At 40.3% G+C, this 26280-nt stretch overlaps 1 protein-coding gene across 6 annotated transcripts in view; it reads right to left on the bottom strand.

The window, feature by feature from the left end:
- The window catches only part of cno (adherens junction formation factor afadin), a 60083-nt gene that overhangs the window by 31733 nt on the left and 2070 nt on the right, over positions 1-26280 (bottom strand). For 5 of the 6 annotated variants that reach the window (XM_001359371.5, XM_015182381.2, XM_015182380.2 and 2 more), the window contains exons 2-6: positions 7573-7822; positions 7404-7512; positions 7139-7332; positions 6542-7060; positions 5600-5681 (exon numbers count right to left, since the gene is read on the bottom strand). In XM_001359371.5, the coding sequence (XP_001359408.3) occupies positions 5600-5681; positions 6542-7060; positions 7139-7332; positions 7404-7512; positions 7573-7677 (1009 nt within the window). In that variant the 5' untranslated portion in view covers positions 7678-7822. Of the gene's footprint in view, positions 1-411; positions 553-5599; positions 5682-6541; positions 7061-7138; positions 7333-7403; positions 7513-7572; positions 7823-26280 lie in introns of those variants that run through there. The other variant, XM_015182379.2, reaches the window with a different exon arrangement.

The raw sequence follows: 26280 nt of genomic DNA, 5'->3' as shown, positions 1-26280 counted from the left end.
TACACCCAAGGAAGGACCTTCAAATATCAATCAAGCCCACAAGAAACCCAAGCCTAGTGTGGCCACCTACGAAGGACACGCACACAATCAGCTCTCATTATCCCTGAGAGCGAAAACCAATTTGCAACTCAATTTCCGTAAAGTATCTGGGGTCCGTCCGACCTCAGCCGCTTAATAACTTTCAATGACAATCGAAAAAAGTTACAATGCAAATATTTCAAAAATCTCACAAAAAAATCAAAAAAAACTTCAAGGAGCAAACTTTTTTCGATAGCATACTTTTTTGGATGCGTTGAAAGTTTCGTGGTCTACGGGGGGGTACAGTGGTCTCTGCCATGTGATGTTTCTATTAGGGAATATCTGTGGGTTAAAGTGTCCAAAGAGAATGATCCCCCATGGGCAGGCACTTACGTCTTATGCCCCAATCCATCATTTTGCAACCCTTCCTCGCTGCTGGTGGGGGCTAGTAGAGACCAATTTGTGAGCAGCCCTCGGCGGGCCCTGTCCACGTCCTCTTCGCGTCAGTCGCGCCGTCGCGCCCTACATGACGGCCCGCGGACGAGAATCACTTGGCGATAAACGGCGAAAGCGGCGCGGCACGTCACAAATTGAATTGAATTGAATTGGAGCGAAACGAAACGACTTCTAATTTTGTCAATTTTGTGTATGCATCAAGCGCCGGGTGTCCCCCTACCCCCCACCGCCACCCTCAGAGGAGTAACGATGGAGCCGATGCTGGAGACATCCGTGAAGGTGTCAGGCTGTCTCCAGAAAAATCAAATAAAACTGTTGCCGTCGCAGCCGCCGCGCCGCGCCGCGCCGCTTTGCTGCCGGTAAACGAGGTGTTTCGCTTTGGCTTGCGGTGCCCGATGTTCGTGTTTTACCGTTACTCTACGGCCACGACGACATGCGCGCTGTCGGTGCTTTCCCGAGCAGCATTACTTCATGACTGAACGTGTCTGGACATGTCTGATGGCGCTGCCGCTGCCGCCTCTGCTGCCGCTGGCAGAATCGTTGTCGTCGTCGGGAGCTTTGTTTCGGGGCTTCTCGTGTGTGCGTGCGTGCGTGTGCGACTGTGACGGCAACGAAGTGCACGGCGTAGATAACGGGACACTGGAAGAGTGCGTGTGTGGTGGCCCTAAACCACTCCCACACTCCTCCTCGGCCGGGCGGCAGGCAGATCCACAGCCAAGGATGCAGGCAAACAATTTTTTGATATTGCTCAAACGTTCAAGTGACCAAATAAACGCGTGGGAGCTGCCACTCAGGTGGGACACTCGAAGGAATGCCCATTAGCCCACGTACGGACGGGCCACGTGAGAGAGAGACCCAGAGGTGGGTGCCCCAGGCGGGAGGCCAGGAGATGCCGGCTCTAAGCATTTGAGAAGCTTTCAAGCGAAATGTCTTATTGATGGCCAACCGCTTAAAAGTAGGCAATAAATGTGGGCTAGAGAGGATTCCGCAAATCCTGACATTTAGACCAGAAAACCCAGAAAAGCGACAGTGAGAGGCTTTTGGTGATTATTTCAAGAAATCTGTTCAAAGATTTCTCCTAACTAATTCGCAAAAAAATAAATAAATAATATAAGGTATAATCTGCTCTGATGAATGATTTTTAGAACATATTATATAATACTCTAAATATCATAATTCCACATAAAAAACTAAATTAAGTTGCCACGAAAAGTAGCAGAAAACTTTTTCACAATAAAATTTAAATTTTCGACTTGAAAGAAAATATATAATAATTTCCAATCACATTTTCAAAGCTTTTTCTTATCTAATTCGCAAAAATATAGTTCTAAAAAATCTCCATTCAAAAATATAAGACATAATCTGTTAAGAAAGATTTTTAGAACATATTCTGATATTGCTCTAAATATTATAATATTTATAATATTATCATTTTTAGAACACATCTATAATTTTCTAAATATAATAATTAAAATCAATTTTAGAACATATTCTATAATTTTCTAATTATTATAATAATCGAAATCAAGGGGGCCATCCATCCATATCTCTATATATTCCCTATTTATCCCTTTATATATATATTTCCTATACATATTCCATCTAAATTGTTATCCACATAAACCTCAATCCCTCCCACTGTTCTTCCACATAGAAACTCGACCAAAAATTCAAACCGAAAGCGAAGCCCAAAACGACGCCACCGAAACACAAAAGAAAAGAAAGAGCCAACGGGCGGGGGAGAGACGGGGAGGCAGGCAGCCTGTCAGCGAAGAGAGAGAGCATATAAATTGTGGTCCCTCTCTCTCTTTCTCTCTCTCTCTCGTTCTCTCTTAGTCAAGGCAATAAATATTGAAAATATATTAAGAGAATCCACTAAATTCCCGACTTTGGCCCCGAAAGAGAACAACAGCAACAACATAATCAAAAGGGAACACACGAGAGCGAGAATAAACAAACATTGTGGGGCATCCCCCCCCCTCGCACCCCCTTCCGACTCATAGATAATGCTGGAATGCGGGGGTGTTTCGTGTTTGGCAATCAGTCGCAGGTGTTTCGTAGAATTTAAGTGTGCCACGAGGGTTTCGGTGGAGAGGGGGTTTATCTCCCAGAGGGGGGGAGGCAGAGAGCGAGATACGAGTTCTCCCACCCCTTTTCCACCTTTAATAATTATTGGACAGGGAAGAATTTTTGGTATTTATGTAGATAATTACCGTGTTTAGAGCTTCTGGAAATATGAGCCCTATATCATCCAAATTGTGGCTTTTACTATAAGTGAATCAGGACTCTAGTTCTATGGAGCTCCCCCTATAATAGTCTTATGTTTCTTTAAAGTATTTCCCCCAGATTACGCACTTCCTTCCTTCCGATAAGACCAAAAACCTGAAATATGACCCACATTCTGCTGATGGAAGCCTCGGGGAAATGTTGACCCACATTGATTGTCTGTGGCTGTGGCTGTGTTTGTGCCCCCCACAAAAATATGTCTAAATAAAACGTGTGAAAAACCAACAACATCATTTTTTAAGCAAACATTTTGTTTCCCCCCCCGAGAGAGAGAGAGAGAGGGGGGGGGGGAGGGAAAGACACACAAAAGTAGGCAACGCAAAAGCGTCAAGCAATTAGCAGCAGCAGAACGCCAGCAGAGCAGCAGCAGAACGCCAGCAGAGCACCAGCAGAGCAGCAGCAGAACGCCAGCAGAGCACCAGCAGAGCAGCAGCAGAGCAGCAGCAGAACGCCAGCAGAGCACCAGCAGAGCAGCAGCAGAACGCCAGCAGAGCAGCAGCAGAGCACCAGCAGAGCAGCCGCAGAACGCCAGCGGCGGACAACAACAACAGGAAGGCCAGCACTGGAGGATGCGAAGCATTTGATACCCTTTAAGAGCCATGGCTAAAAGAGAGAGCGGATTTCTGCAGATTTCCCCACAAATATTTGGCTCTCAAGCGATGTTTTCCATATCTATCGACAGTTTCGACGTGGAGCAAATGATGCTCAGAATCGTCATACCCTTTGCAAGGATATACCGGAGCAACAGCACGAAAACGGCCGCAATTTGCATTTTACACCTTTGGACTGCCCTTTGGGCGCCCCAAGGAGCTGCCGCAGAGGGGAGGGGGGGAGCCACCAAAAAAAAAAAAAAAAAGAGAGAGAGCCCCACAGAGAGGCAACATGTGGCTGCTAAGTGGTCGTGAATGTGGAGACCCTCGCCAAACAAACGGCAAAAAAGGACCTTTTCCCAATGTCAATTATTATGAGCGGTCGAAGGATGGGGGGGGGTGGTGCCACCCAGCGGGGCGGCTTCCTGTGTGTCAGATGGCACCCTAACATTTCCGCCCAAAGTTTTGCTTACATATAAAATATATTTTGTGTATGTGTGTGTGTGTTTTCCTTTATTTAAATGTCCTTCATGATCATCGCTTTAGTTTATGGCTGCAAAGGTGCCAGGCAGGCCCCAAAGGGTTGGATATCTCGATGATTCAGAGGGGATTGTCATAGGGGGGAGGTAAAAGAGCGAAGTAGGGGCGCATCCACGGGGGTTAAGAGTTCATTTTTATTTCAGGGAAACGGATCCTTATCCTTAAAAACCAAAAACATCCTAAAGTTTTCATCATCGAATGACTTTTACCGCCATTCTTGTCAGTTTTAGAGCATCCACATTTCGTTCATAATTTGCCTTTCCTTTTTCTCTTTTTTTTTTCATTGAGTTTTTTTTATCCTCCCTTCTCTCCAATTCCCAGAGGGACTTTTATATGTAAAGTATGTCGTTTTGGCAAAATTCATTTCATGTCTGAGCGCCAGGTGCCTGCCTGCCTGTCGGTGTGTGTGTGTGTGTGCGTTTTCCCGGGACTTTTCGACCCGGAAACCTTTGTGTCTGTCATTTTCATGGTGCTGCTGTTGCTGTTGCCTTTTAATGCTGATGTATCACCCACACCGGCTATACCTATAATATTTACATATTTACATTCCTAAACATTACTTTTTATTGCTGCGCCTGCGCTTAAAATTATTTCATTTTCTTTTCAGTTCGTGAATTATTAAATATGGCGAAGAAAACCCTATTTTGAAAGTATTTTGAGACTTTTAAGATTTGCTTTCAAAAATTAAAAAACATATATATTCCAATTAAATCAATTTCAATTTAAAACGAATTTGACTTTCATTGTTTTGAAGCAACCGTAAGCTGACTGCTACGAAATTTAGTCCTGGCTGGAAACGGTGTATGTCCTGGCTAACATGGTGGTTGCACTCGCTAATCCGTTTGCTCTAAACATGATTGGTTGCTGTCTGTGATTCTACGTACAAGAACTAAAATATTTAAAAAATATATATATAAAAAAAAGTCTAAGAAAACTTGAAAAAATCGCTTAAAAAATGTTAAGTAAATTTTAGAAATATCAGGAAACCTTTGGAAAATTTTGACATCTTTAGGAAGCCTTGTTTTTAAATTTTATTTGTTGTTAATATTTTTTGTATCTTTATATTCAAACCATGCTCAACGTTTTGAAAATGAAAATAAGGTGAACGAAATTGGAACAAAAATCCAAAAGTGTGCTTTGGGTCTATAAATAATAACCACAAGACAAATAAGGCCAAGTAAATTAGACAAAATAGGACTTTTTGGGCACGTTTCGGGCTTAAAAGATTGGTTTAAAAATTGCTTATAAATGGGTCGCAAACTCACGTAATTTCTCACAAAAATCATCTTTCATGTTGACTTTTATATTTCCTTGATGAATTTGATTATTTTTATGCAAATATCAAACGTATTTCGATGAGTATTCGCAATATTAATACTAATATTCACTTAATATTCACTTCAACGGCGATTAAATCACGATACACCGCTTTGAAATGCCAGCAAACAACTAAAGGCCTTTCGGTCCCAGTCAGGAGCTCCCCTCAGAGAATTTTTCCACTCGGAAAAATATGAAATAACCAAATAGCAACAGTCCGTTCGGCGGTTCCTGTTGATAGGCAGGTGACGGCCGCCTTTAGTGGAGCATAATTATTGATAAAACAAGTATCTAACTGCAGGCCAAAGGATACCGAAGGATATTTATGAATGAAGTGGAGGGAAATTGATTTTAAACGGTTTTCGAAACAGGCAAAAAAGCAGGGCACTCACCACGTGACGTCGGGTGATTCATGAGTATCGATAGGGGGCACTCATCATCGTCGAGTATGTACTCCGTTCCGTCGCTGTTGACCTGTGGAATGGTATACGAGAATGTTAATATGGGTCCAAGACGATAGAGGGGACATATTCGGAGTCTTGCGGGGATAGAGACCATTCGGGGAGGGAAACTAAACCCAAAATGACTTATATTCTAGAGCTTTGTTTATAAGAAGGAAAAGTATTCTATGGTAGATGCAATGGCATCACTCATGTGTCGGTTTAAGATTAAAGAGGTTCCGAAAATTGATCCTATACTTATGGTCTTTCTACAGCCAATAGACTGAATGGATTTTGGGTAGAATATCAGATATCTACTACATATATTCTATAACATAGTAAACCATCAGCCGAAACGTCCCTTCCAAACGACCGACGGGAACTGCCGCATGACGCGCGACTCATATAATATAAATGGGAATCAAATCGCTTTGCATAATGTTAAATGGAAAGGTTTTGTTCAATTTTAACAACAATTATGGATACATCTAGTTGATAAGAGATCTTTTATCTTCTTTTCTATGCAACTTTTGCTTCAAAATGATTATATTTCAAACGAATTAAGCAACAAACGTCATTTTTTGCATCAATTTCATCAATAAAAGGTAATTTCTCTACCTACAAAATATTATCCGCATATTTGCACAGCTAAAACAAATCCAATTCAGCCAAAAACTAATAGAATTTAAGAGAAAGAACAAAAAACTAGAAGATAGCCTTGAAATTTCATCTTACATTAAAATTTTTAGCATTTCGACATCTAATTATTACAATTTCTAAGACTTATAACCCTTTCCTCATTCCAGAACCTTTAGTAAACCATCTGAGAACCCCTCAAAACTCCCTTCCATAGCACCGATGCACTCTCTCCTTTCGTAACTATCAAATCCCCACCTGAACCAAACAATAATGCAGTGGATCCGCCTTCTCGAGTCCGTATTTGGTGAGCATTTCCCTGACCACCGCCTGGGCGCAGTCCCGAATGGACAGCAGCAGTGTCTTGTAGGGCACGTCCTGGCACAGGCTCTCGCCGTAGATTTTGAGGGTGCCGCCCGTGTCGGGTCCTCCGTCTCGGGATCGGAATTGCTGCAGCTTCTTCTCGAGCTTTTGCTGTCGCCTTCGCCGCATAACGGCCTCCGGGTTTGAGATCGATCGCGTGAACGAGGTTTCCGGCAGTTCCGTGTAGAGTTTCCCGGCCACAGCGTCGCTGCCATCGGGCCCGCTGCCGCCCGCATTGCCATTCATGTGCGAGGAGTTGGAGCCCGACCCAAGGCCGTTGCCCAGCCCCAACTGGCTGCCGTTCGCGGTGGGCGGATCGGAGCTGAGTTTGGCCATCTTTTCCTTCTTCTTCTGCTCCTTCTTCTCCCGCTTGGAGAGCTTCCTCTTGAAGTTCAGATCTGTTTGCTCGATGGGCTGTGGCGAAGGATCAAAGCAGTGGGTTATAATGGGCTCTTCTTGCGGGGGTCCTTGGACAACAAATACAATACTCACTGTGGTCTTCTGGTCAATGTTCTTGAGCAGGAAGCGACCCTCCCGGTCGTCTATGTGCCAGTTGAGCTGCACCAGCAGGGGCTTCTCGTCGGCATTGAGGCGCCTCTCCTCCCCGTTGGCGTGCACCTCGTACAAGGCATAATTGGGCACGGACAGCATTCGCATGTCGGGACGGAACTTCTCAATCAGGGTGTCTAGGGATCACAAAAGGATAAACAATGTTAGATGAAGTGAGATCCTGTGGAGCTCCAAGCCATTTGCCCACCTATGACATCTGTGACGGTGGCGTCTGAGGCCACGCGTATGCATTTGGTGGCCACCTTCTGGCCGGCATCTTGAAAGTAAAACCGCATAACGCCATGGAAGAGCAGGTTCTAAACAAAGAAACAGATTAGTACCAGTATTTAGGGGTAGCCATAGATCATAGATCATACCTCATCGGGCTCGGAGAGCGCAAACAGATCCAATCGATTCGCATTCCATTGCTGTATCACTGAACGAACTGCCTCGCGATCCAACATCTTCTTGTCATGGGACATACTGTACAGTGACTGCTCTGAAGGGGGGCGGCTGGGTTTACAGGAGGAGGACTACGCTCCTCCTAGTGTCTGTGTGTCTTTGGGAGAGTTTACTGTATTGTGACTCCAGTGTGACTCCGTTGTGTGGCAGCTCTCCGACGTCTATCTGTAAACAATAAACCATACATTCGGATAAATTTAGATCTTTTTGTAGGTTTACAACTATTCCAGCGAAAAAAGCACCGTAAACAGAAAGGGGAAATGGAAAAACTTGCCGCAGATGTTGCAAACATTTGAATTTCCATTGGGAAAATGTAAACAAAGAGGGAAAAGGAGGAGGGGGGTGGTCTAAATGAATGAACTTTTGCGAGTCGTGTCTTCGTCAGGTATCTATGGCATTCTTGGACCCATTTTTGGGCTAGTGGATCTATGATAAGAATCCAGGCATTCAGTTATTATTTATGATTGCTTGAATGTCCCCCGTCGGTAAACCAATTAAAAGTTCCATTACATGATCATATCTGGTGGTAGAACCCACCGACCCTCAACAAATAACTTCATCAAAGCAGAAAATTTCATTCCATTTGTACAAATAACATCACAAGATGTTATTTGGGGCGTGTATCCCCCCTATCCGTCCATCCAGTGCCAGAGTTCAAAAAAAGTGTTGTCAAGAAGCGGAACTATGCCTCTCTCTCTCTCTTTGGAGTTCTATAAACTTTGGGTGTCTTCTGGCCTGTTGGTATTCCTCTTCTTCTTCCTCTTCCCGGTTCTCTTCTTGTTATGTTTCTGTTTCTGTTTCGTTTCTTATGTAGTTTAATAACCGTCAACGGTTCTGCTTGGGGGAACACGTCGCTGGGCAGGGTAGGGGTTCGTTCTCGAGAGAGTAGAGGGTTCAGCAGAGTCGCTGCCCTGCGGATCGAGGGGGGGGGAGTACAATAGTTGATGAGGAGTACCATTTAAGTAAAGCTATTTTCACAATTTCCTCTTTATGGAGTCCGTGACGAGGGCGAGGGCGAGGGCGCGGGCGAGGGCGTTGCTGTTGTCAGTGGAAATTGCGTTTCAAACTTTAGGTATTCCCTCTCTCTCGTTCATGGTTCAAGGGTTAAGCAAGGGTCGGGCTGTTCCAGGATTCCAATTCCTTGCTGCATTCAGGCGTAACCATCGAAAATGGGGTTTTATATTGATGTTTGGGTATTTTTATGGTTTCCAAAATTCCGGGGACAGGTTTCTATTAGGGGTTGGGTAGAAGAACCCCTGGAATTCCATGACGGATGAAGGCCATCGCCATCAGTGGCTGTTCCCAGATCTAATTCCTTATCTATCATCCATTTACCATCCCATTCCAGTTCGTATTTTCCCATAGTCATTAAGAGCAATCAGATCCCCAAAAAATGTGACAAATTATACAAAATGATGGACAAATAATCTCCGGTTCCGTTCCGTGTGAGAAGTAAACAGAAATATGTATGTAAATTGTGCCTCCTAAAAAGAACAGGGACGGTGGCAGGGAGGCACAACATCTGTAATTGCGGACAACATTATTAAAAAGACATAAAGGTGACATTTACACAACACAAAAGTGTTGCTCTGCGACTGCGCGCAGGCAGCAGGCAGGCAGCGAGCAGCCAGTGCTCCCAAAAGATCGCAAGCAGAGATAACGAAACGAAATAAAACGAGCCGGAAAACCGCAACAAAAGAAAAATGTTGCTTACGGCAGAGGGAGAGCCAGAGACGGGGAGGGAGATCACGAGAGCGACTGTAACAGAAGTACCGCAAGCCAGCGTGCATAAGCAGCAGCAGCAGCAACAATGCCCTGTCCATTGAGGAGGAAGAGAGGTGAATGTACCAAGACGACAGCGCAGAGAGGGAGAGGGAGAGCGAGAGCCAGAGAGCGAACAGACTGAGGCTGAGGCAGCGCAGTCGGCAAACATTTCGCATCAATTGGGCGTCGCAGCAGCGCAGTCACGAGCAAAGCTAATAAGAAAGGTGAGGCATTTCCATTGCTCGTCTCTGCTTTGCCTATCGTGAGAGCAATCTCCGACAAATGCCTCACCTTGTCGGAGTGCCCCTTGCTTTTTGCATCAATTGGGCAGCAGCAGCAGCAGCTTGGCTTCTCAGAAGCTTCACCTCTCAATGGGGTCTGGGACAGACAGAATTGTTGCTGGCCTAGGCATAACTCACTCGCACCCTCTCTCTCCACTTCGTCGCCCTCTCTGACGCTCGGTGTGTGTGCAGCTGTCGGCTTGGCACCTGCAGCGCGGCAATAGACTACACCTCTCCCCTCTCCCCACGCTGCTCTGCTGCAAAACTTGTTGCTGCTTGCAGTTTTTTGTTTTGTTTTTGTTTACTGTGTTTAAGTGCTTTTTTTTCCTCTTATTTGAAATTTGTTTCGGGGTCAGTGGGTTTGTAAAACAAACGGAAACGGCCAGGGTAGGGGGAGGGGAGGGGGAAATGACTAATCTGCAGTTCCTCTTTACGAGCAGCATCCAGTCCAGAGAGAGGAAGCGACCACCTGAATGGGAAGTGCTATCTAGGGGCCGCGCCCAATTGAAAGTCAATGGAAAAGACAGACAGTAAGTCAAGTGCCTCAAGCAACGGTAAATTAGCGGATCAGAAAAGCCAAGACCTCAATAAATGACGCCAGAGAAAAAAGTCCGGAATAAATATTGGAAAAACCTTTGCTTTTGCTTTTGCTTAATTGAATTGCTCTTTGCCTCTCTCTCTCACTCTTTCAACCGCCTTTCTGCTGTTTGCTTTGCTCACTTCTCCTTCTGCTCTGCTCTTCTGTGGCTTCTTCTTGGGCTTTAAGCCTGTGACACTTTTTTTCTGCGAGTCAGCGAAACAAGAGTCGGCAAAATGCACAACAAAATCACAAAAAGGAACTTTGAAATATTTTAGTAGCCCAAAACGAACTTGGGATACCCTTTAGCTACTGGGGTTGCGCACATACCGACGCCCTAGATGACCCATCAAAGTCTTCCAAAGGGGAGCCAATCCATAGATCTGTGATTTCTTCTTTGTGATTCATTGCCACACCTTACACCTGTAGTACCCTTTCTTCCCCCTCCCTCTCTGCACGCCTCCCCCCCACTTCACTCTTCTTTGTTGGCTTTGCTTCTTTTTCTTTTGCTGCCATAATCCGATTTTACAGTATTTTATTTCTGGCGACATTTCTCAGCGCTTCGGATGAAAAGTGCTTTGATATTTCGCTCTTGTTATTTTTTTTGCATTTTTTTTTTCTCTCTGTTGTTTAGTCATTGTAACTGTTGTTGGCGTTGTTGTTGCTGCTCGCAAAATAAATATGAAAACAATTTTCCCTTTGAGGCAAAACGAAAACCAAAAGCCCAAAAACAATAAACCGGCAAAAGGCACCGGCATACCACTGTGGTTGTTGACTCTTTTTTGCTGTTTGTTGTTGCTTTTGTTGTTGCGGGTATTATTTGTTTAACACTTTTTTTTGCGTTCGCCTTTGGGCTTGTTGACCGCCCAATGGATAGGCGATAATTGAGGCGAAGGGGCAGGGGGCAGGGGAAGGGGCAGGGGCAGGGGCAGGGGAAGGGGGATGGACGGACAAGAGGAAGAGCTCAAAGAAATTTCAGTCCCACAGACAATAACGGAGTGGGAAATATGTATATATCTACACACATAGGTACATTCGAGTACAAGTACAGTGGTGTCTCTGTGAGGATAACACTTTTGTTTAAAATATAAAAATTATTATCATTAATATTCTATAATCATAGAGATTCGTCTGTAAAAAATCTCTAATATATTTTTGTGAAAAAAAACGAACTTTAAAATATACTTTTGGCCACCAAAGGATATTGCAAATTGCAGCTCCATAGGGTTTTTCCTCAATAAATTGTGCCACCATATAATTTTTAGTGAATTTACAAATTTTACTTATTACTAAACAAAAAATATGTAAAAAATTAACCTTTTTTAATGGATTTTTAATCTAATTATTTTATAACTGGAACTATAATTTCCATTTTTAAGATTTACTGCTCAAATTTCAACAACGAATATCTAAAGTCTAAAAAAAGAGGAAAAAGCCATATAAAATACCTACTAAAATTCATGTTTTTCCCTTACAAATTTTAATATTTACAAATCTTCAAGCTTTTCTTTAGGATTTTTCGATGCAAATCGTTTTACAGATCTTCAAAACATTTACTTTGCTTGGATATTTCTAAGAAAATCGACTAAAAACTTGTTTTTTCCCCACAATTTCGGCTACTTTTAGTTCCTGTCTCATTGGTAACTATTTCCTTGGGAACCTCAGTTGGTACTCAGAGCACAGAGACCACTGTACCTGTACGTACGAGTATGTTCACTGGGAGCACAGTGAGTCAAGTTTGTTGTCATTGTTGCCGGGTTTCTTTTGCTTTCTGTTGTGGCTGCCGGGCGGGCACGCTTAATTGGTTACTGGAATTGGGTTGAGAGAGTTATTTTTAATGAGCCCTGAATAGGCCAGGGCAGGCAGGCAGGCAGGTGGGTGGCTGGAAGCGAAGACTAAAGAGTGCGGGGCATCAGCTGAGTCACAATAAATTCAAAGCAGAGGAAGTTCCAAATGGAATCAGAAGTTCGCTGATGAGGGAGGAACTGTGACTAATCTCTGGGATGTTGTGAAATTAAATTATGGAATTATTTCTAGTCAAATTTGAAGGGAAATTATAGCCATACTCCAAAGGGGTTGTGTATATCCGGCTAAAACACACAGAGTTTTGAAAGAGGTAAGATCACCACAAGAGGAAGGCTTTCTACTATTACTACTCCATATTCTACCATATTTTCCCTTAGCCTCTGGCTGTACAGCAGTACAGATATGTCCTTTAATGTAATACCACAGGTTTTCAGGGTCTTAAAACTAGAGATAGTTATGGGAGCTCTCCAACCGAAGACCCATACCCATTTCCCTTAGCAGAATTCCCCAAAACTTTAGAATTCCACGTCCTCCAGGGTCTTCAAAGAAAAGTTCCCATAATTAATTCCCCAAAAATCATCACAAAAGAAAGGTAAAGATTAGATCAAGTATTCCCTAAAGATCGCCTAAGAAAAGGCAGGCAAAACAAAGACTCAAAGACCAAAGCTTTGGGCATACAAATGACAAATTAAAAGTGAAAAAAAATATATAAATAAGAAATCAAGATAAAGATACAGCTACAGATACAGATACAGATAAGGCAATGGCCAGATAAAGCCATAAATATGTATAATCAGTCAATAACCTGTTGCCCGATTAAAGTAGAAGCCATTCAGGGGGCCAGGCGGGGCAGAAAAGCGTGGGACAAAATGGCACTCGTAGGGGCCACATCTCGTTAATTAACAGAATACCACAGCTAATAGATTCCACAGCTAATAGATACAACAAACACGACAATTTTGTGGGCAATATCATCAATGGATACGAGATACGAGAGATACCAGAGATACCAAAGGGGATCGCGAGGCGGGATCGGTAGAAAAACCTCCAACAAGTGAAAGTTGATAAATAGTTTCCGTTTACGGTGTGTTTCTGTCTCTGTTTTTCTACGCTTCTGTTTCTTTACAATTTATGTTTTCTGTCTCTCTTGGGATAGAAATATCTTTGGCAAATATTTACACAGCCCGCAATTAGCAGGCAACCCAAAACCTCTCCCACCAATAAAAACAAAGAAAAGAAATTAAAGAAAGAAAAACCTATGGATCGTCTGAGTAATGCATGCAAATGGCAATTCTTTGGGGAAGAGGGGGGGCGGCGGGTCTGGACCCCGCCTCTCTCGGCCATATTTGTGCATTTTTGCATGCGCGCATAATTAAGTTATTCATTGTTTAATATTCATGAATATAAACGCATTGGTATTGGTATGAGTAGTTATTTTTACCCAAATACCCTGTACGCGCGAGCAGCGGAGGGTACTTGGATTTTGGCCAAATGTAGGTCAGGGCTGGGTGGGTCATTATTTGCGGAACGAAGGTCTCCCCAAAGACGAAGATATTTTCTAGGAATTTTTTAATAATAATAATAATTGTGATTTTTAAAATACCCTTTGATTTTTCGAGGTTTCTTTGTGGAAAAAGATATTAAAACAGCATAAAAAAAATAAATATAATTTTAATTTTTAAATTTCAGAGTTTTACGTTATTTTTCTTTTTTATTATTGAAAAATATATTACACATATAATTATGTTGTTTAGTATTTTACAAAAGTTGTAGTTTCTCAGTTTTTTTTTTAAGTTTAAAATTTTTATTAATTTTAATAGAATTTGGTGTTTTTTAGTAAAAACAAATTTTGGTATTTAAAGAAAAAATTTGGATTTATTAGAAAAAAAATGTTTGAATGCGGATTAAAAAAAATTGTAAATCTTGGAATACAAAAAAATGGTCACTTTTTGAATTAATATTGGGAAAAAAGTATACCTTTATAGAAGATCCTTCCAGAAAATAATATATTTTAAGCGATAAATAGTTATGTGTTTGGTTTTTAAGATAATGGAAGGGAGGCGAAGGGAGCTCGTCTTACACTCAAAGAAAATATACTTTAAAATTTGCAGTAATTATTAGAACTCTTTTTTTAATCCCACAAAAATAAAAGCATATAAATGGTATTTTTTATAAAAATGTTTCTACAAAAATGCAATATAATTCATAGACAATTGGACGTTTGAGAGTAGATGAGGGTCTAAAGGGAAGTCTAAATGGTATCAAAAAAAATCTACAACTCCCCATCTCTCCTTTTATAGATACACTATCTGTTGATGCACATTCTGTTCAAATACCAGGTATCTTCAGGTCGACAGTAGTTTGCTGCTGCTGTCTATGGCACATTCTCACAGTCTACACACCAAAAGACACACCCAGAGAGTACCAGGGAGCAGCAGCAGACATCAGGGGTTGGGGTTCGGGGTTCGGGGGTTCTTCTGCTCCCCAAAGATTTATGGGGAAATTAGCTAATCAAGTATGCACGGATCATCGTCGTGTGTGGGGTGCGGCACTGGGGCATGTGGCATGGGATGCTCAGGCATGCATAATTATGATTCAATATATTCCGATTGAGGCACAGAACGAACGCGAAGGCTAAGGCTCAGATTCGAGAGATATATGTATCTTTCTATCTTCTTCTTACCTCTCTCTCTCTCTCTCTCTCTCTCTCTCTTTCTATGTTTATTTTAAGCTCTTTTTCGTGATCATCTCATAAAATTCGTATTAAATAAAGTGTTTACTTCCCCAACAGTCTATGAAAGTTTTTACGATTCCTTAAACTCCTCTTCTGCTGCTGTGATTTTTGTTGGTTTAAACCATCGTGATCGAAGCATTTAGCCCTGAGCGATGGTTACATGGATCGTTTAGCCGTATGCGATAGATACATGGATTGTTTAAGGAAAGGCAAGGGAAGGACAGGAGGAGATTTCATTGATTTGTAAGCACAAGCACGATCAAAAATATTTAAATATTTTTCTATATTATGCTCCTGGAGAAATATATCCAAAAATAGTCCTAAAGATTGTATAATTTTCTCCAAAGCAATTTTCAATCACTTACTTTTATTCACCAAAAGACAATTCCTTCTCAAAATGTTTCTAAAATTTCCGTAATATAACTTCTAGAATTTCCACGAAAGAACATAAATATTTTCCAATTATTTTCATTATTTTCCCAAAAACCCTGTAATTTATTCGACTTCCAGGGAAGAATGTGGTCCCATGATTTCTACCAAAGATTTAACAGTCTTACAAATCTTACAAATTACAAATAATGATATATTTCCTAATTTAATCTCCTACTTTTATCCCCTAATAAGCCCCACAAAATCTTCTTCTAAACTGCCTTAAAACTTCTATAATTTTCGATTTGTTCTTCCCCCTTAACCCTTTTTACTCCCAGCATAAATGGTGCATAAAATACCAACGAATTTCCCTCGACTTTTCATGACATAATTAAGCCTCCTTTCCACTCCCAAAGCCTCTATTCCCAGACGCCGTTTTGGCCATAAATTTGACTTTCTCTTGGCATAAATCGCTTACGCAACTTTTGGCCACAAAACAAAACAAACAATCAAATAAAAAACCAAAAAAAAAGTGTGCAGTAATATAGATTTTATGATTATTCCAAACCAAAAAAAAAAAAACAAATAAAAAGATAAACCAAAAAACCTAAAAAAAAAAAGAGAAATCTCTGAATTTTCTGTTTAATTAAAAAACAAAGTGTGAAATTTTTGATAGAAGAAAGAGAGGCCCACACACACACACACACAAAGGTGTGGCTGCACTTCTGGCCACACTAATGGGGGGGGGGGGGGGGGGAGAGAGACAGTAGAAGGGGACAAAATATATTTGCAACAAGAAGCACAAAGAGAGGCACAGAGACTCGCAGAAACAGTTACTGGGATGTTAACGTGGCTAAGACAACGCTTTGTTTTGTTGTTGTTGTTGTTGTTTTTATTTTGCATATGTTGCTGAGCTTTTGCCAAGAGATTGTTGTTGTGGCTAAAACGATGCTGGTGCTCCCTAATTAGGCCAGGAAGCAATTAACCGGTTAATAGACGTAACTGCCTGCCTGCCTGCCTGCGTTTTGTTTAATGCATTTGATTTACACAGACATACAGTGCGTTATGAAACCATAAAGACAGTTGTGGCCGAACAGAAACTACACGGGGAAATGACATTAATAAACATCATTAAATACATTATTATTTTCATGCAATTTCATTTTTTGCCAGAGTCGATTTCATATAGCCCATAGGAAAACTTTTTAAACTTAAGTCTTTAGAGATATAAAGGCTTTAGGAGCTAGATTTGGACCCCATCGAATAGAAAATTCATTCGAAAATTACTTAGAAATCAATCACAAATGAAGATCAACTTAAGATGAAACGAGAATATAAGATATAAGATCGAATGTTGATGGAAAAGAACAAAATGAAAGATACCTGGAGATACCTTCTCCCAAAAATAATGCTTGAAATACTTCTACCTACTCCTAAAAATATTACTCCTACTCATAAAATACACCTATTAGTAAAAAAAAGATACTCATAGCTTCAAACAAATTATTATAATACTTATACAAAAAATCTTCCTTTTCTTAAAAGAACCAATCTTTTTTTTTATTTGTGAAATATTTTTTGTAAAATTTTATTTGATATTTATTAATTTTTATCTATTTATTTATTATCTATTTATTTATTATTTGTTTATTAATTTTTATCTATTTATTTATTATTTGTTTATTTATTTATTTCTTATTTTTTATTTTTTATTGATTTAATATTTATTCATAATTTAAATATTTCTTATTTATTTATTTATTCTTTATTTATTTATTTTTTTAAATTAATTTTTGAATTATTCATTTTTTTTTTTTAAATATTCCTTTTTCTAAAACCAACTTCATTTCCTAAAAAATACTATTTTTTCTTTAAAAAAATACTATTTTTTCTTTAAAAAAATACTATTTTTTCTTTAAAAAAATAATAATTTTTCAAAAAAATACTCCTTTTTCTAAAAAATACCCTTTCGCTTCTCTTTTTGCCCTTTGAGTCCATAGATTTCTTCTGTGTTTTTCACACTCCATAGCATAGCGAAACGCACTGTATTTGTACAGACAAAACCAACCGCAGCCCGAACCCCTTCTCGGGAAAAGAATTCCCGCATTGGGTGCATATTTAATGTGGGAAAAATTATGGCCAGGGCGGAACTTGTTGCTGGCTTTTGATGTTGCCACCAGAAGAGGCAGGCAGTGCGGCTGTGGCAGTGGCAGTGCCATCAGCAGTTGCTAAATGGCCATGTACTCACTTCTAATGTATCTGACAGATACGACAACAGAGAGAGAGAGAGAGAGACAGATCTCAGGGCGTGCTTCTTGGAAATGCGAAAAACTTTCACTCGCGCCCCGAAAACAACGCCCATAAAAGACACAAACAGAAAGAGAGAGAGCCAAAGAGAAGGAGAAAGAGAGATGCAGATGGGGAGAGGGAGGGGGGAGACAGATAGACATTAAAAGACAGACAGACGACACACCAGCAGCGCCACAATTGACAATTGCCAATAAAGTTTCAATTAACGTGAAAGAAAAAAATCGAATCGAAATCATAAAAGTGGATGTGGAAATGGAAAGCCAAGTGAAACTCCGCCTGTGCCATAAACTCTACGAAAGATTCCTTTAAAAGGCTTGAAATTCTTTAATAACTCCCATTTCGTTGGATTTCCATCTTGAGGCTTTAGATCTGAATAGATTTCCATTTTCATGACCATCGGGCGGCTAGAAGTCAAGTTACTTGAGGTTTCCCCCTAACAGAGTTCCATAGCTCACATTGGGGTCTCAGTTTAGATGACAAAATGTAAAAAATAGATCTTATGGAAGAGTACATTCCCCTTCTATCTGCTATGACTCGAATTTCTTTTAGATTTGCATCTGAAATATTTAGATTTCGAATTTCATTGCCATTAGATCGTTGGAAGTCAAGTTACTTGAGTTGTGCTCGTCTCATGATAACACATAGCATTGTTTTCAATGCAAATTCGTACCTTAGTCAAATTTTTGCTTATAATCCAAAGAAAAACCCATCTCAAATTACTTGATTGCCGATCTACATCTATGAGGCGTTTCTTCTTTCATAAATTTCTCGATTACTACTCCAATTTCTTAGCATTCCGCTGTAAATACCAAGTTTTATAGCATTTCTATAGAATTAGGGGATGTTCCTTGAGTTAAGATCCAATAAATGGTTAATTTTTGAAGAGTTTCTTGAGTTAGGATCCAATAAATGGTTCGTTGATGGAGTTTCTTGAGTTAGGATCCAATAAATGATTGATTTCTGAAGAGTTTCTTGATTTAGGATCCAATAAATGATTGATTTCTAAAGACTTTCTTGAGTTAGGATCCAATAAATGGTTAATTTCTGGAGTTTCTTGAGTTAGGATGGAAAAAATATTGATTTGTGAATAGTTTTCGATACAAGAAGCTTCATTAGTCCTCGTATGGGATATATGGGGTTCGATTCAATCAAAAACCTATCAAATTACGGAGGAATGGGTGCCATAAAGGGGGTTCTGTTGGAGGACATATCCTACGAGGAAGAAAGGGATGCCTTATAGTGTTCTCTCTAGGATCTTTATATCTTTTATCTTTTTAGATACTTTTTGTATAGATTATTATGGACTCCATTCACATATCAAATCCGACATCAAATACTTTTCAAATTTAATTGGGAAATTGCAAATATTTCATGGGTTGTGGCAGTGGCAGGTTGCAGTTGCAATTATGAATACTCGATGCAATGAAATATTGAAATTTGCCAACAGTCTGGAGTTAATGAAATGCCGCATGCCACATGCAGACGCACGGCGGCCCGTCATGTCACTCGGAAGATGCCAGATGCAAGATTGAAGATTGGATTCCAAAACGGAACCGGTTGGACATTGCTACGTGTGTCTCGAGGAATGTTGCAAGTACCTCCCCCCCCCCCCCCATCAGTGTGTCTCCGAATGACCCAATCAACCCCCCCTTCCCCCCTCCAGTGCTTAATTGGTCGGGAGTTTCTGGCAATTAACGAAAGTTTCTTCGACCTTTGATACTCGATTTGTGGCATGATTTCTTTGGATTTACCCAAAATGTTGCACAGCAATTAATATTTCAATTTGATTTAATGCCTGCCCACGTCTCTGCCTCTGTTTCTGGCACTGTCTCTGGAACTGCCACTGGTTCAAGGCTTCCCTCAATTTTAATTCAATTTTGATAGACCTCTCACTGACCTTCTCTTGCCACAAAACTCGTAGATACTTTCGCTATTGGGCAATGATTGGGGGGTCTCCATCAAAAATCCAAACATAAACTGAAGCTTAAAAAATTAGAGAATTTTATGAATATTTAATCAATGGAAAATATCATATCTATAAAACCTATGGAATCCATAGAAGGGGCACGATTAATAGGATCATATTCAGAGCCTAAATGAAGGTGAATTTTCAATGTTTTTAGAGCCAGAAAAACAATTTTCTTTCTTCTTTAGGATCTGCCTAAAAGGTGTTAAAAATGTCCACAAAAATACAAAAAAAATACAGAATTTTCATATAAAATATTTAAGATTTACTTGGAAAATTCGCATGTTTTAATCTTTTATTTTCTGGGAAAAGTGGACCCTATTAAAGTAGAAATTTCATTGAATTATGGTTTTACATAAAAATATCAATAAAAAAATTACTTTCTAGCCTTTTTTCTTTATGGTTTTCCATAATTTCTCTTCAAATATTAGAAAATATAACCAAATAAATTTTTACAAATTATTTACCTCAAAGGAATTACAAAATTTTCACTTTTTGGATACACAAAAATAACCAAACTCTTTGAAATGGGTTTGAAATTTCAATCTTGTGGAAATGTAGCCACTTTGAAGCACTTGTAGATACAATCTAGTGCATCGTCTAGTGAGATACCGAATGTTCCAGTGGAATGCCCTCGAAAAACATTCAAATTCATGTCAACTTTCGAACATTATCCACGAAATAATGATGCAATTTTCTAGTACAAGATAGTGTATCTATCTATCTATCTATCTATTGTGGTAGAGAAACGACCTGCATAAATTGAACAGCTGCTGGGATAAGATCTAACATCTTCTGTAATTATCTGAAGATTACTTTTGGGAGCAGCAGCAGTCGGAGAGCCGCAGCAAAGCGTTAAGTTTGCAGCTGTTAAAACAGGGCCAAGACGAGACCCAGAGACCCAGAGACAAGGCCAGAAGATTGCCCCCGAGCGTTAGGTGCAAAAATAACACAAAAACAGTAAAACAAACAGCCGAAAAGGTAATCATCCAGCAGACAGATAGAAGGCCTAACAGATAGACAGATAGAAGACTGACAGACACTCAGATGTACATAATAATTGGTTTCAATGAGGCGGCAGGCGGCACTTGAGGAAAAACCACCGAAAAAAAAAGATACAATTTGCAGGCAGTCCAGACACATCCGACAGATCCCGACCGAGACTCTGGAGGACATTAAGTATCTATTATGCATTCATTTGTGTGCCGCAATGAGACACCATTCACTGGGTCGTCGTCTCCTCCTCGGAAGGAATTCTTAAACAAATCCGTGAAAACAAAAGCCGAAAACATCAACGAAATTTCAGCAAACAAAAGAACAATAACCAGAAATATGCATTGGTGTCTGGCAGTGTCTAGACGAGGGTATACCTATTGATAATGAGGACATCTCATTGAAGGAGGAGTCACAGTCCGCAAAAGTCAAAAATGAAGAAAACTAAGAAAAAATATCTACTGGTTCTAGATTCTAGATATTTATAGAATACTAGCGGACCCGGCAAACGTTGTTCTGTCATTTATTTCTAGGAAACATTTGTTCACTTCAGTAAAAATAATCATTTTCTATAAATATTGTGGGATTTACTTAACAATTATAATATTATTTAACAATAAAGATTAATGCCTCAGCGCGATCCTGGTCTCAAAAACCCTTTGGCAAACCCTTTTTTGGCCAAAATAACACTCGAAACCCATTCCAGATATCAAAATGCCAATTTTTACCCACAATATATGTTGAATTTTCATAAAAATCACTCCCTAATGCATTCCTACACTCAAAAGTAAAGCTTTTCCAAACATTAGCTCCAATTTTCATCAATTTTCAAACCCAATCTCTAATAAAATTACTCTAAAAAACCATTCTAAATATTATAGTTTCCATTTAGGCCCATTTTAACCCAATTTTAAATCTTAAAGCTTCCATTTAGACCCATAGTTTGGGTTGAATATTCCTAAAAAAACACTCCGTAATCCTTCTAAATTTTTCCCCCATCTCTAGGCCTTCTTTTTCTGCCATTTCTACTGGCATTTTAGATCCCAAAATATCAGTTTTGTGTCAAAATGCAATTAAAATCTCATCCTAAAGCATTTCTGCTATGCATAGACCATGTTTTTGCCCTAATTATGTGGCATTTTCAAACCCCACAAGCACCCTGTAGAACGTAGAGAAAAAAGTATCTATGCAATGGACAATCCCAACTTGTTGTCAAGCGCGCTTTTATGATTCAGTTGGCATTCCAGTGTTTATGTTAGGGGTGGAAAAAAACAGAGAACATTCCCATAGAAGATACAGGCAAAAGTCCGGGGCTTAGGGAGAGATCCTGAGGGTTCCAGGTTCCCAGGTACAGCAGCAACCTTAAATCAAGAGCAGGCAAAGCAGGTAGCTGCACGAACCGATACGATACGAAGAGAGTAAGGATCGGAGAGGGAGAGGGAGAGGGAGAGAGGGAGAGTACTGGTGTGCACTGGCGCATAACGTGGTTGGAAAAACACACACAGACACGGGCACACTGGCACACGAGTTTTCCCTTCCCCCCTCTTATAAATGATACCAGCAATTGACAATTCCAGGGCACAATCTCTCCATAGAGAGAAAGAGAGGGGGGTTCGTTCTCGGTGTTCAGTGAAAAGGTACAGTCATCCTCCTAGACCCTGCCCCTGCCCCTGCGCCTGCGCCTCTGCCTTGAAGACGCAACTCCCTGCCTTATGTGGCACCTTTTACCTTCATTCCTGTCGCACTTTTCTGCCTCCCGATTGTCCATCAAAGGCCGACACTCGGCATGTCAATGAGGAAAACCCTCCTCAGACAGGGTTCCGCCCCATTTCCATTTACAAATCCCAATCCCAATCCCTTCTTTCTGTAAAAGTCAACAAAGTTTTTGTATCTTTTTGTTCGAGTCAAGAGCGTCCGTCTGTGGCCGGAGAAAGATCTTCCTGGTGTCCTATGAAGATTCCCTCCATCACCCCCCCCTTCGCATGGTTGTGTGGCAGACATTTCCATTAGATCGAACTGTCGATGGATGTGAGCAATGGGCGGCAGGGGGGAGGGGAATCTTTTACACAATTTTATTGATCATCGCTGAAGGATGGCACTATTTCAATGATGGTGATGATCATGATCATGAGATTAGCTTCAGGGAAGTGTCATATGTACATAAAAGGGCACCCTTCCCTTTCCCTCCCCTTTCCCTCCTCTTTCCCACCCCTTTCCCTCCCCTTTCCCACCCGTTTACAGAGAATCTTATGAACAGAAAGAGATCTGTCTCGCTGACGGAGTGTCATTTCAAACGAGGAAAAGACATTTGTTCTATGGTTTGTTCTATGACTCTTTAATATGTTCGTTCTTTGGTTCATTCAGTGGTTCGTTCGTTGGTTTACTGAGTGGTTCATTCATCGGATAGTCTTTGAATGCAATTTTTTATCGGATATCATGGAATTTCAGAGTGGCATTATAGAGAAAATCGTTGTATTTTGTATGAAAACCCATGGAAATAAAAAAAAATGAAAAAAAATTATTTAAAAAAAATAAATTTAGAAAATAAGATAATAAAAGGAAAATAAATATATAAAATATAAATAAAAACATAAGAAAATAAAAGGAAAATAAATAAAAAATTAAGAAAATACAAGAAAAATAAATAAAAAATAAATAATTAAAAAAATAAATAATTAAAAAAAAAAATAATTAAAAAATCATTAAATAAAAAAAATACAAAAATCAATAAAAAAAATTAATTAAAAAAAAATAAAAAATCAATAAAAAAATTAATTTTTAAAAAATACAAAAATCAAAAAAAATTATTTTAAAAAAATACATAAATCAATAAAAAAATTAATTTTAAAAAAATACAGAAATCAATAAAAAAAAATAGTTAAACAAAAATTCAAACAAAACTAATTCAAGAACAAAATCCCACTATATTGAACCAAATTTACAGAAAATCAAATTATAAAAAGTTCCAGTCAAGAGACATTCACTCGTACAATTTTCTTTATCTTTATCTGTAATAATTAATAATAAATTTAAAAAAAAAATCAAAATAAATTAAGAATTACAGAAAATCACACGAGAAAACGTTTTTTGTCAATAGATATTCAGGCGTATAATTTTCTTTATCTGGCCAATACCTTTCAAATCGCTTACTCAATCAATCAATCGATCAATCAATGAATTTCAGGGGAATTCCTCAACGATTCCCTGCACTTTTTCTGCGTCACATTCCAGCACATCTTTCAATGGAAAAAGGAGTCGTCGCGTCTCTCTCACAAAAGAGAGGGGAGGGGAGGGGAGGGGGGAGTGCAGGGGAGTTCCCCCTGATTCTTGGTAGGTTAACCGATTGTTAAATTCTCTTGTGTAATGCGAGAGGCGTGTGGAAAGGAATGGAGAGGAATGGAATGGAATGTGTGGAATGTGCGGAAATCCAGGGCTGAGTACAGGGCGTGGCATTTGGTCATAGGTGGGGGGGGGGAAGCCTCTCCCAACGGCTCTACAACTTTCTCACAGAGCACGAGGAATAGTTATTGAAAAATGCAAATAAAATGGAACAAAAAGCAAGAGATGTATAGCTTTATATCCTCCACTCTACAGTCAAGTCTGATCATCGGTTTACGACAATAACTCACTCAGTCACTCGCAAAAAAAAAACAAACAACAAACAACAAACAAAACAAAAAACAACAACAACAAGAAACAAGCAAAAATCACGGTCAGTCAGGCCTCGTTGGAGAGGCGGTTGGAAATGGAAACGGGTTTGATTTCTTCAAGCGAATGGATTTGCGAAACGGGTTTCCTCCACACACACACACACACACACTCCCCTTTGCCCCCTCGCCGCAAATGGGCGTGGCACTGACCGCACACACTCGATCGATCCAGGCACTGAATGTGCAATGAATTTTCAACACATTTTCGAGACTTCATTTGGGATTTTGGTTAAAGGTTTCATATACCTTATATAGACCATAAAACCTGAAGAAACTGGAGATCAGCGGGGAGAAAAACTCATGGGAACTTCAAAGAGAATTCTATATACATGTAAATGTCCCAAAGAACGCCCCAAGAAAGAGTTTCGTATTCCTAATTTTGTAATTTTATTCGAGTATATAATTTACAAAATATTATCTTATCTTCAATGCAAAAAGCCCCCCACACAAAATGAAGCTAAAAACAAATTGAAAACAATAAAAACGGATAACCATAACTCATGTGCGACTATTTACACATTTTTGTTTTGTTTTTTATTTGTTTCAAGCTAATTTTTAGGTTTTTTTATAGAGGGTTTTACGATTTCCCATGAATTATGATATGCGCGCGGCGAATCCATACGATCTTTTGTTTATGAGAGAACACCCACCTTATAGACAGAGAGGGAGACAGAGAGAGAGGGAGACAAACAGCTGCACGAACAAAAGCTTCGATTTCCAGATAAAACTCTCTCCCCCCCCAACCCCCCTCCTTCCGCCCCAAAAATCTGTGGAATAATAAACTATAATTTGTGCAAAAAAACAACAACAACAAAAATCAAGCCAAAGGCGAAACACACACAGATATACAGATATTATTGCGGGATCGGTCGAAAGCAAAAGTAATGTAAACAAAAGGCGGTGCAGGGGCAGGGGCAGGGCCGGGCGCAGGAGCAGAGCCAGACGGCGGAGTGGCAGAACCAAAAATAAACAGAAAGGGAATTCTGGATCTCTGTGAAATCTAAAAATCTGAGAGCGACTCCAATTACGCGCCAAAGTGGGGGGAAAAAAGGAATTGCTAAATAGGCGAAAATCCATAAGAGAGAGAGAGGCGCAATGAGCAAAGGGGGTGCCACTTAGTGGAAGGGGCTCCAGTGCCCCATTCTGCAGTGGCGTTAAGTTGCAGCTGTGCCACAAGAGCAGCAGTGATTGGGCGGCCAGGAAGAGAGAGGGGAAAACGGGTCTCAAAATAGGAACATTCCAAAGAACATAAATCCCTAGAAATATAAAGGTTTTTGCAGAGATCTTTAGAAGCGGAAGAGTCTGAAAATTCCAGCCAGCAAAAAACCCTCTTCTTTCCACAGAAAGACGATCGTCTGTCTTCACTTTTATATTTAGAGCATACCTGATACACTATCAGTAGTTATTACACTGCTACCCCAAGAGAACCCAAAAAGAAATCAACTAAAACGCAATCGAATGCTACGTAATAATTCCTTAAGTTAAAAGTCGGAACTGCTGATAAGTTGGAAAGGCGGCGATAAGTTGGTCAACCCATTCCCCACCCCACCCCACCCCCCCCCCCCTCTCTCTCGTCTGATGTTGCAGCAATTCTATCGTTGGGGCCGTCGATTGCTCAACAACAACTTTGCTGAGAAGGAAGTGGACAATCATTGCGTTTGCCAGAAGGTGTTTCCAAAACAACCTGAAGACCATTGTCTGGGGTTTTGCGATAATATTTACTTGGCAAACCAGATGGAGATGGAATGCGGCGAGTTTCCTTGAAACAGGGACACAGTCTATTGTTTAGCCTCTTTGTGGATCCTTGATTTGTTCAAAAGTCTTTTATCAATGAGCAAATAGACCGCCGTGGGCCGTGTGGGCTCTATCGCAGCGTAATTGGATTATCGGGCACCTGTCTGGCCCACTCGCACACCTGTACACACGTGTAAGTGGTGTCTCTCTCTCTCTCACTCTCTCTCCGTCTCTCTGCCGCTGAGTGTGTGTCCCAGTTTCTCTCTTTCTCGCCGCACATGGGCGTCTGATCGGATCCGATTCGGCCTACATTCGCCTCTTGCTTTTGCTCTCGTCTTCGCTTTGGCTCTGTTTCCCACCTTATTTGTTGAACTTTTGA

This window comes from Drosophila pseudoobscura, chromosome 2, assembly GCF_009870125.1.
Source record: "Drosophila pseudoobscura strain MV-25-SWS-2005 chromosome 2, UCI_Dpse_MV25, whole genome shotgun sequence".
Taxonomy (NCBI): Eukaryota; Metazoa; Arthropoda; class Insecta; order Diptera; family Drosophilidae; genus Drosophila; species Drosophila pseudoobscura.
Note: the sequence above shows the minus strand (reverse complement) of the source record. Positions and strands in the feature narration are given on the sequence as shown.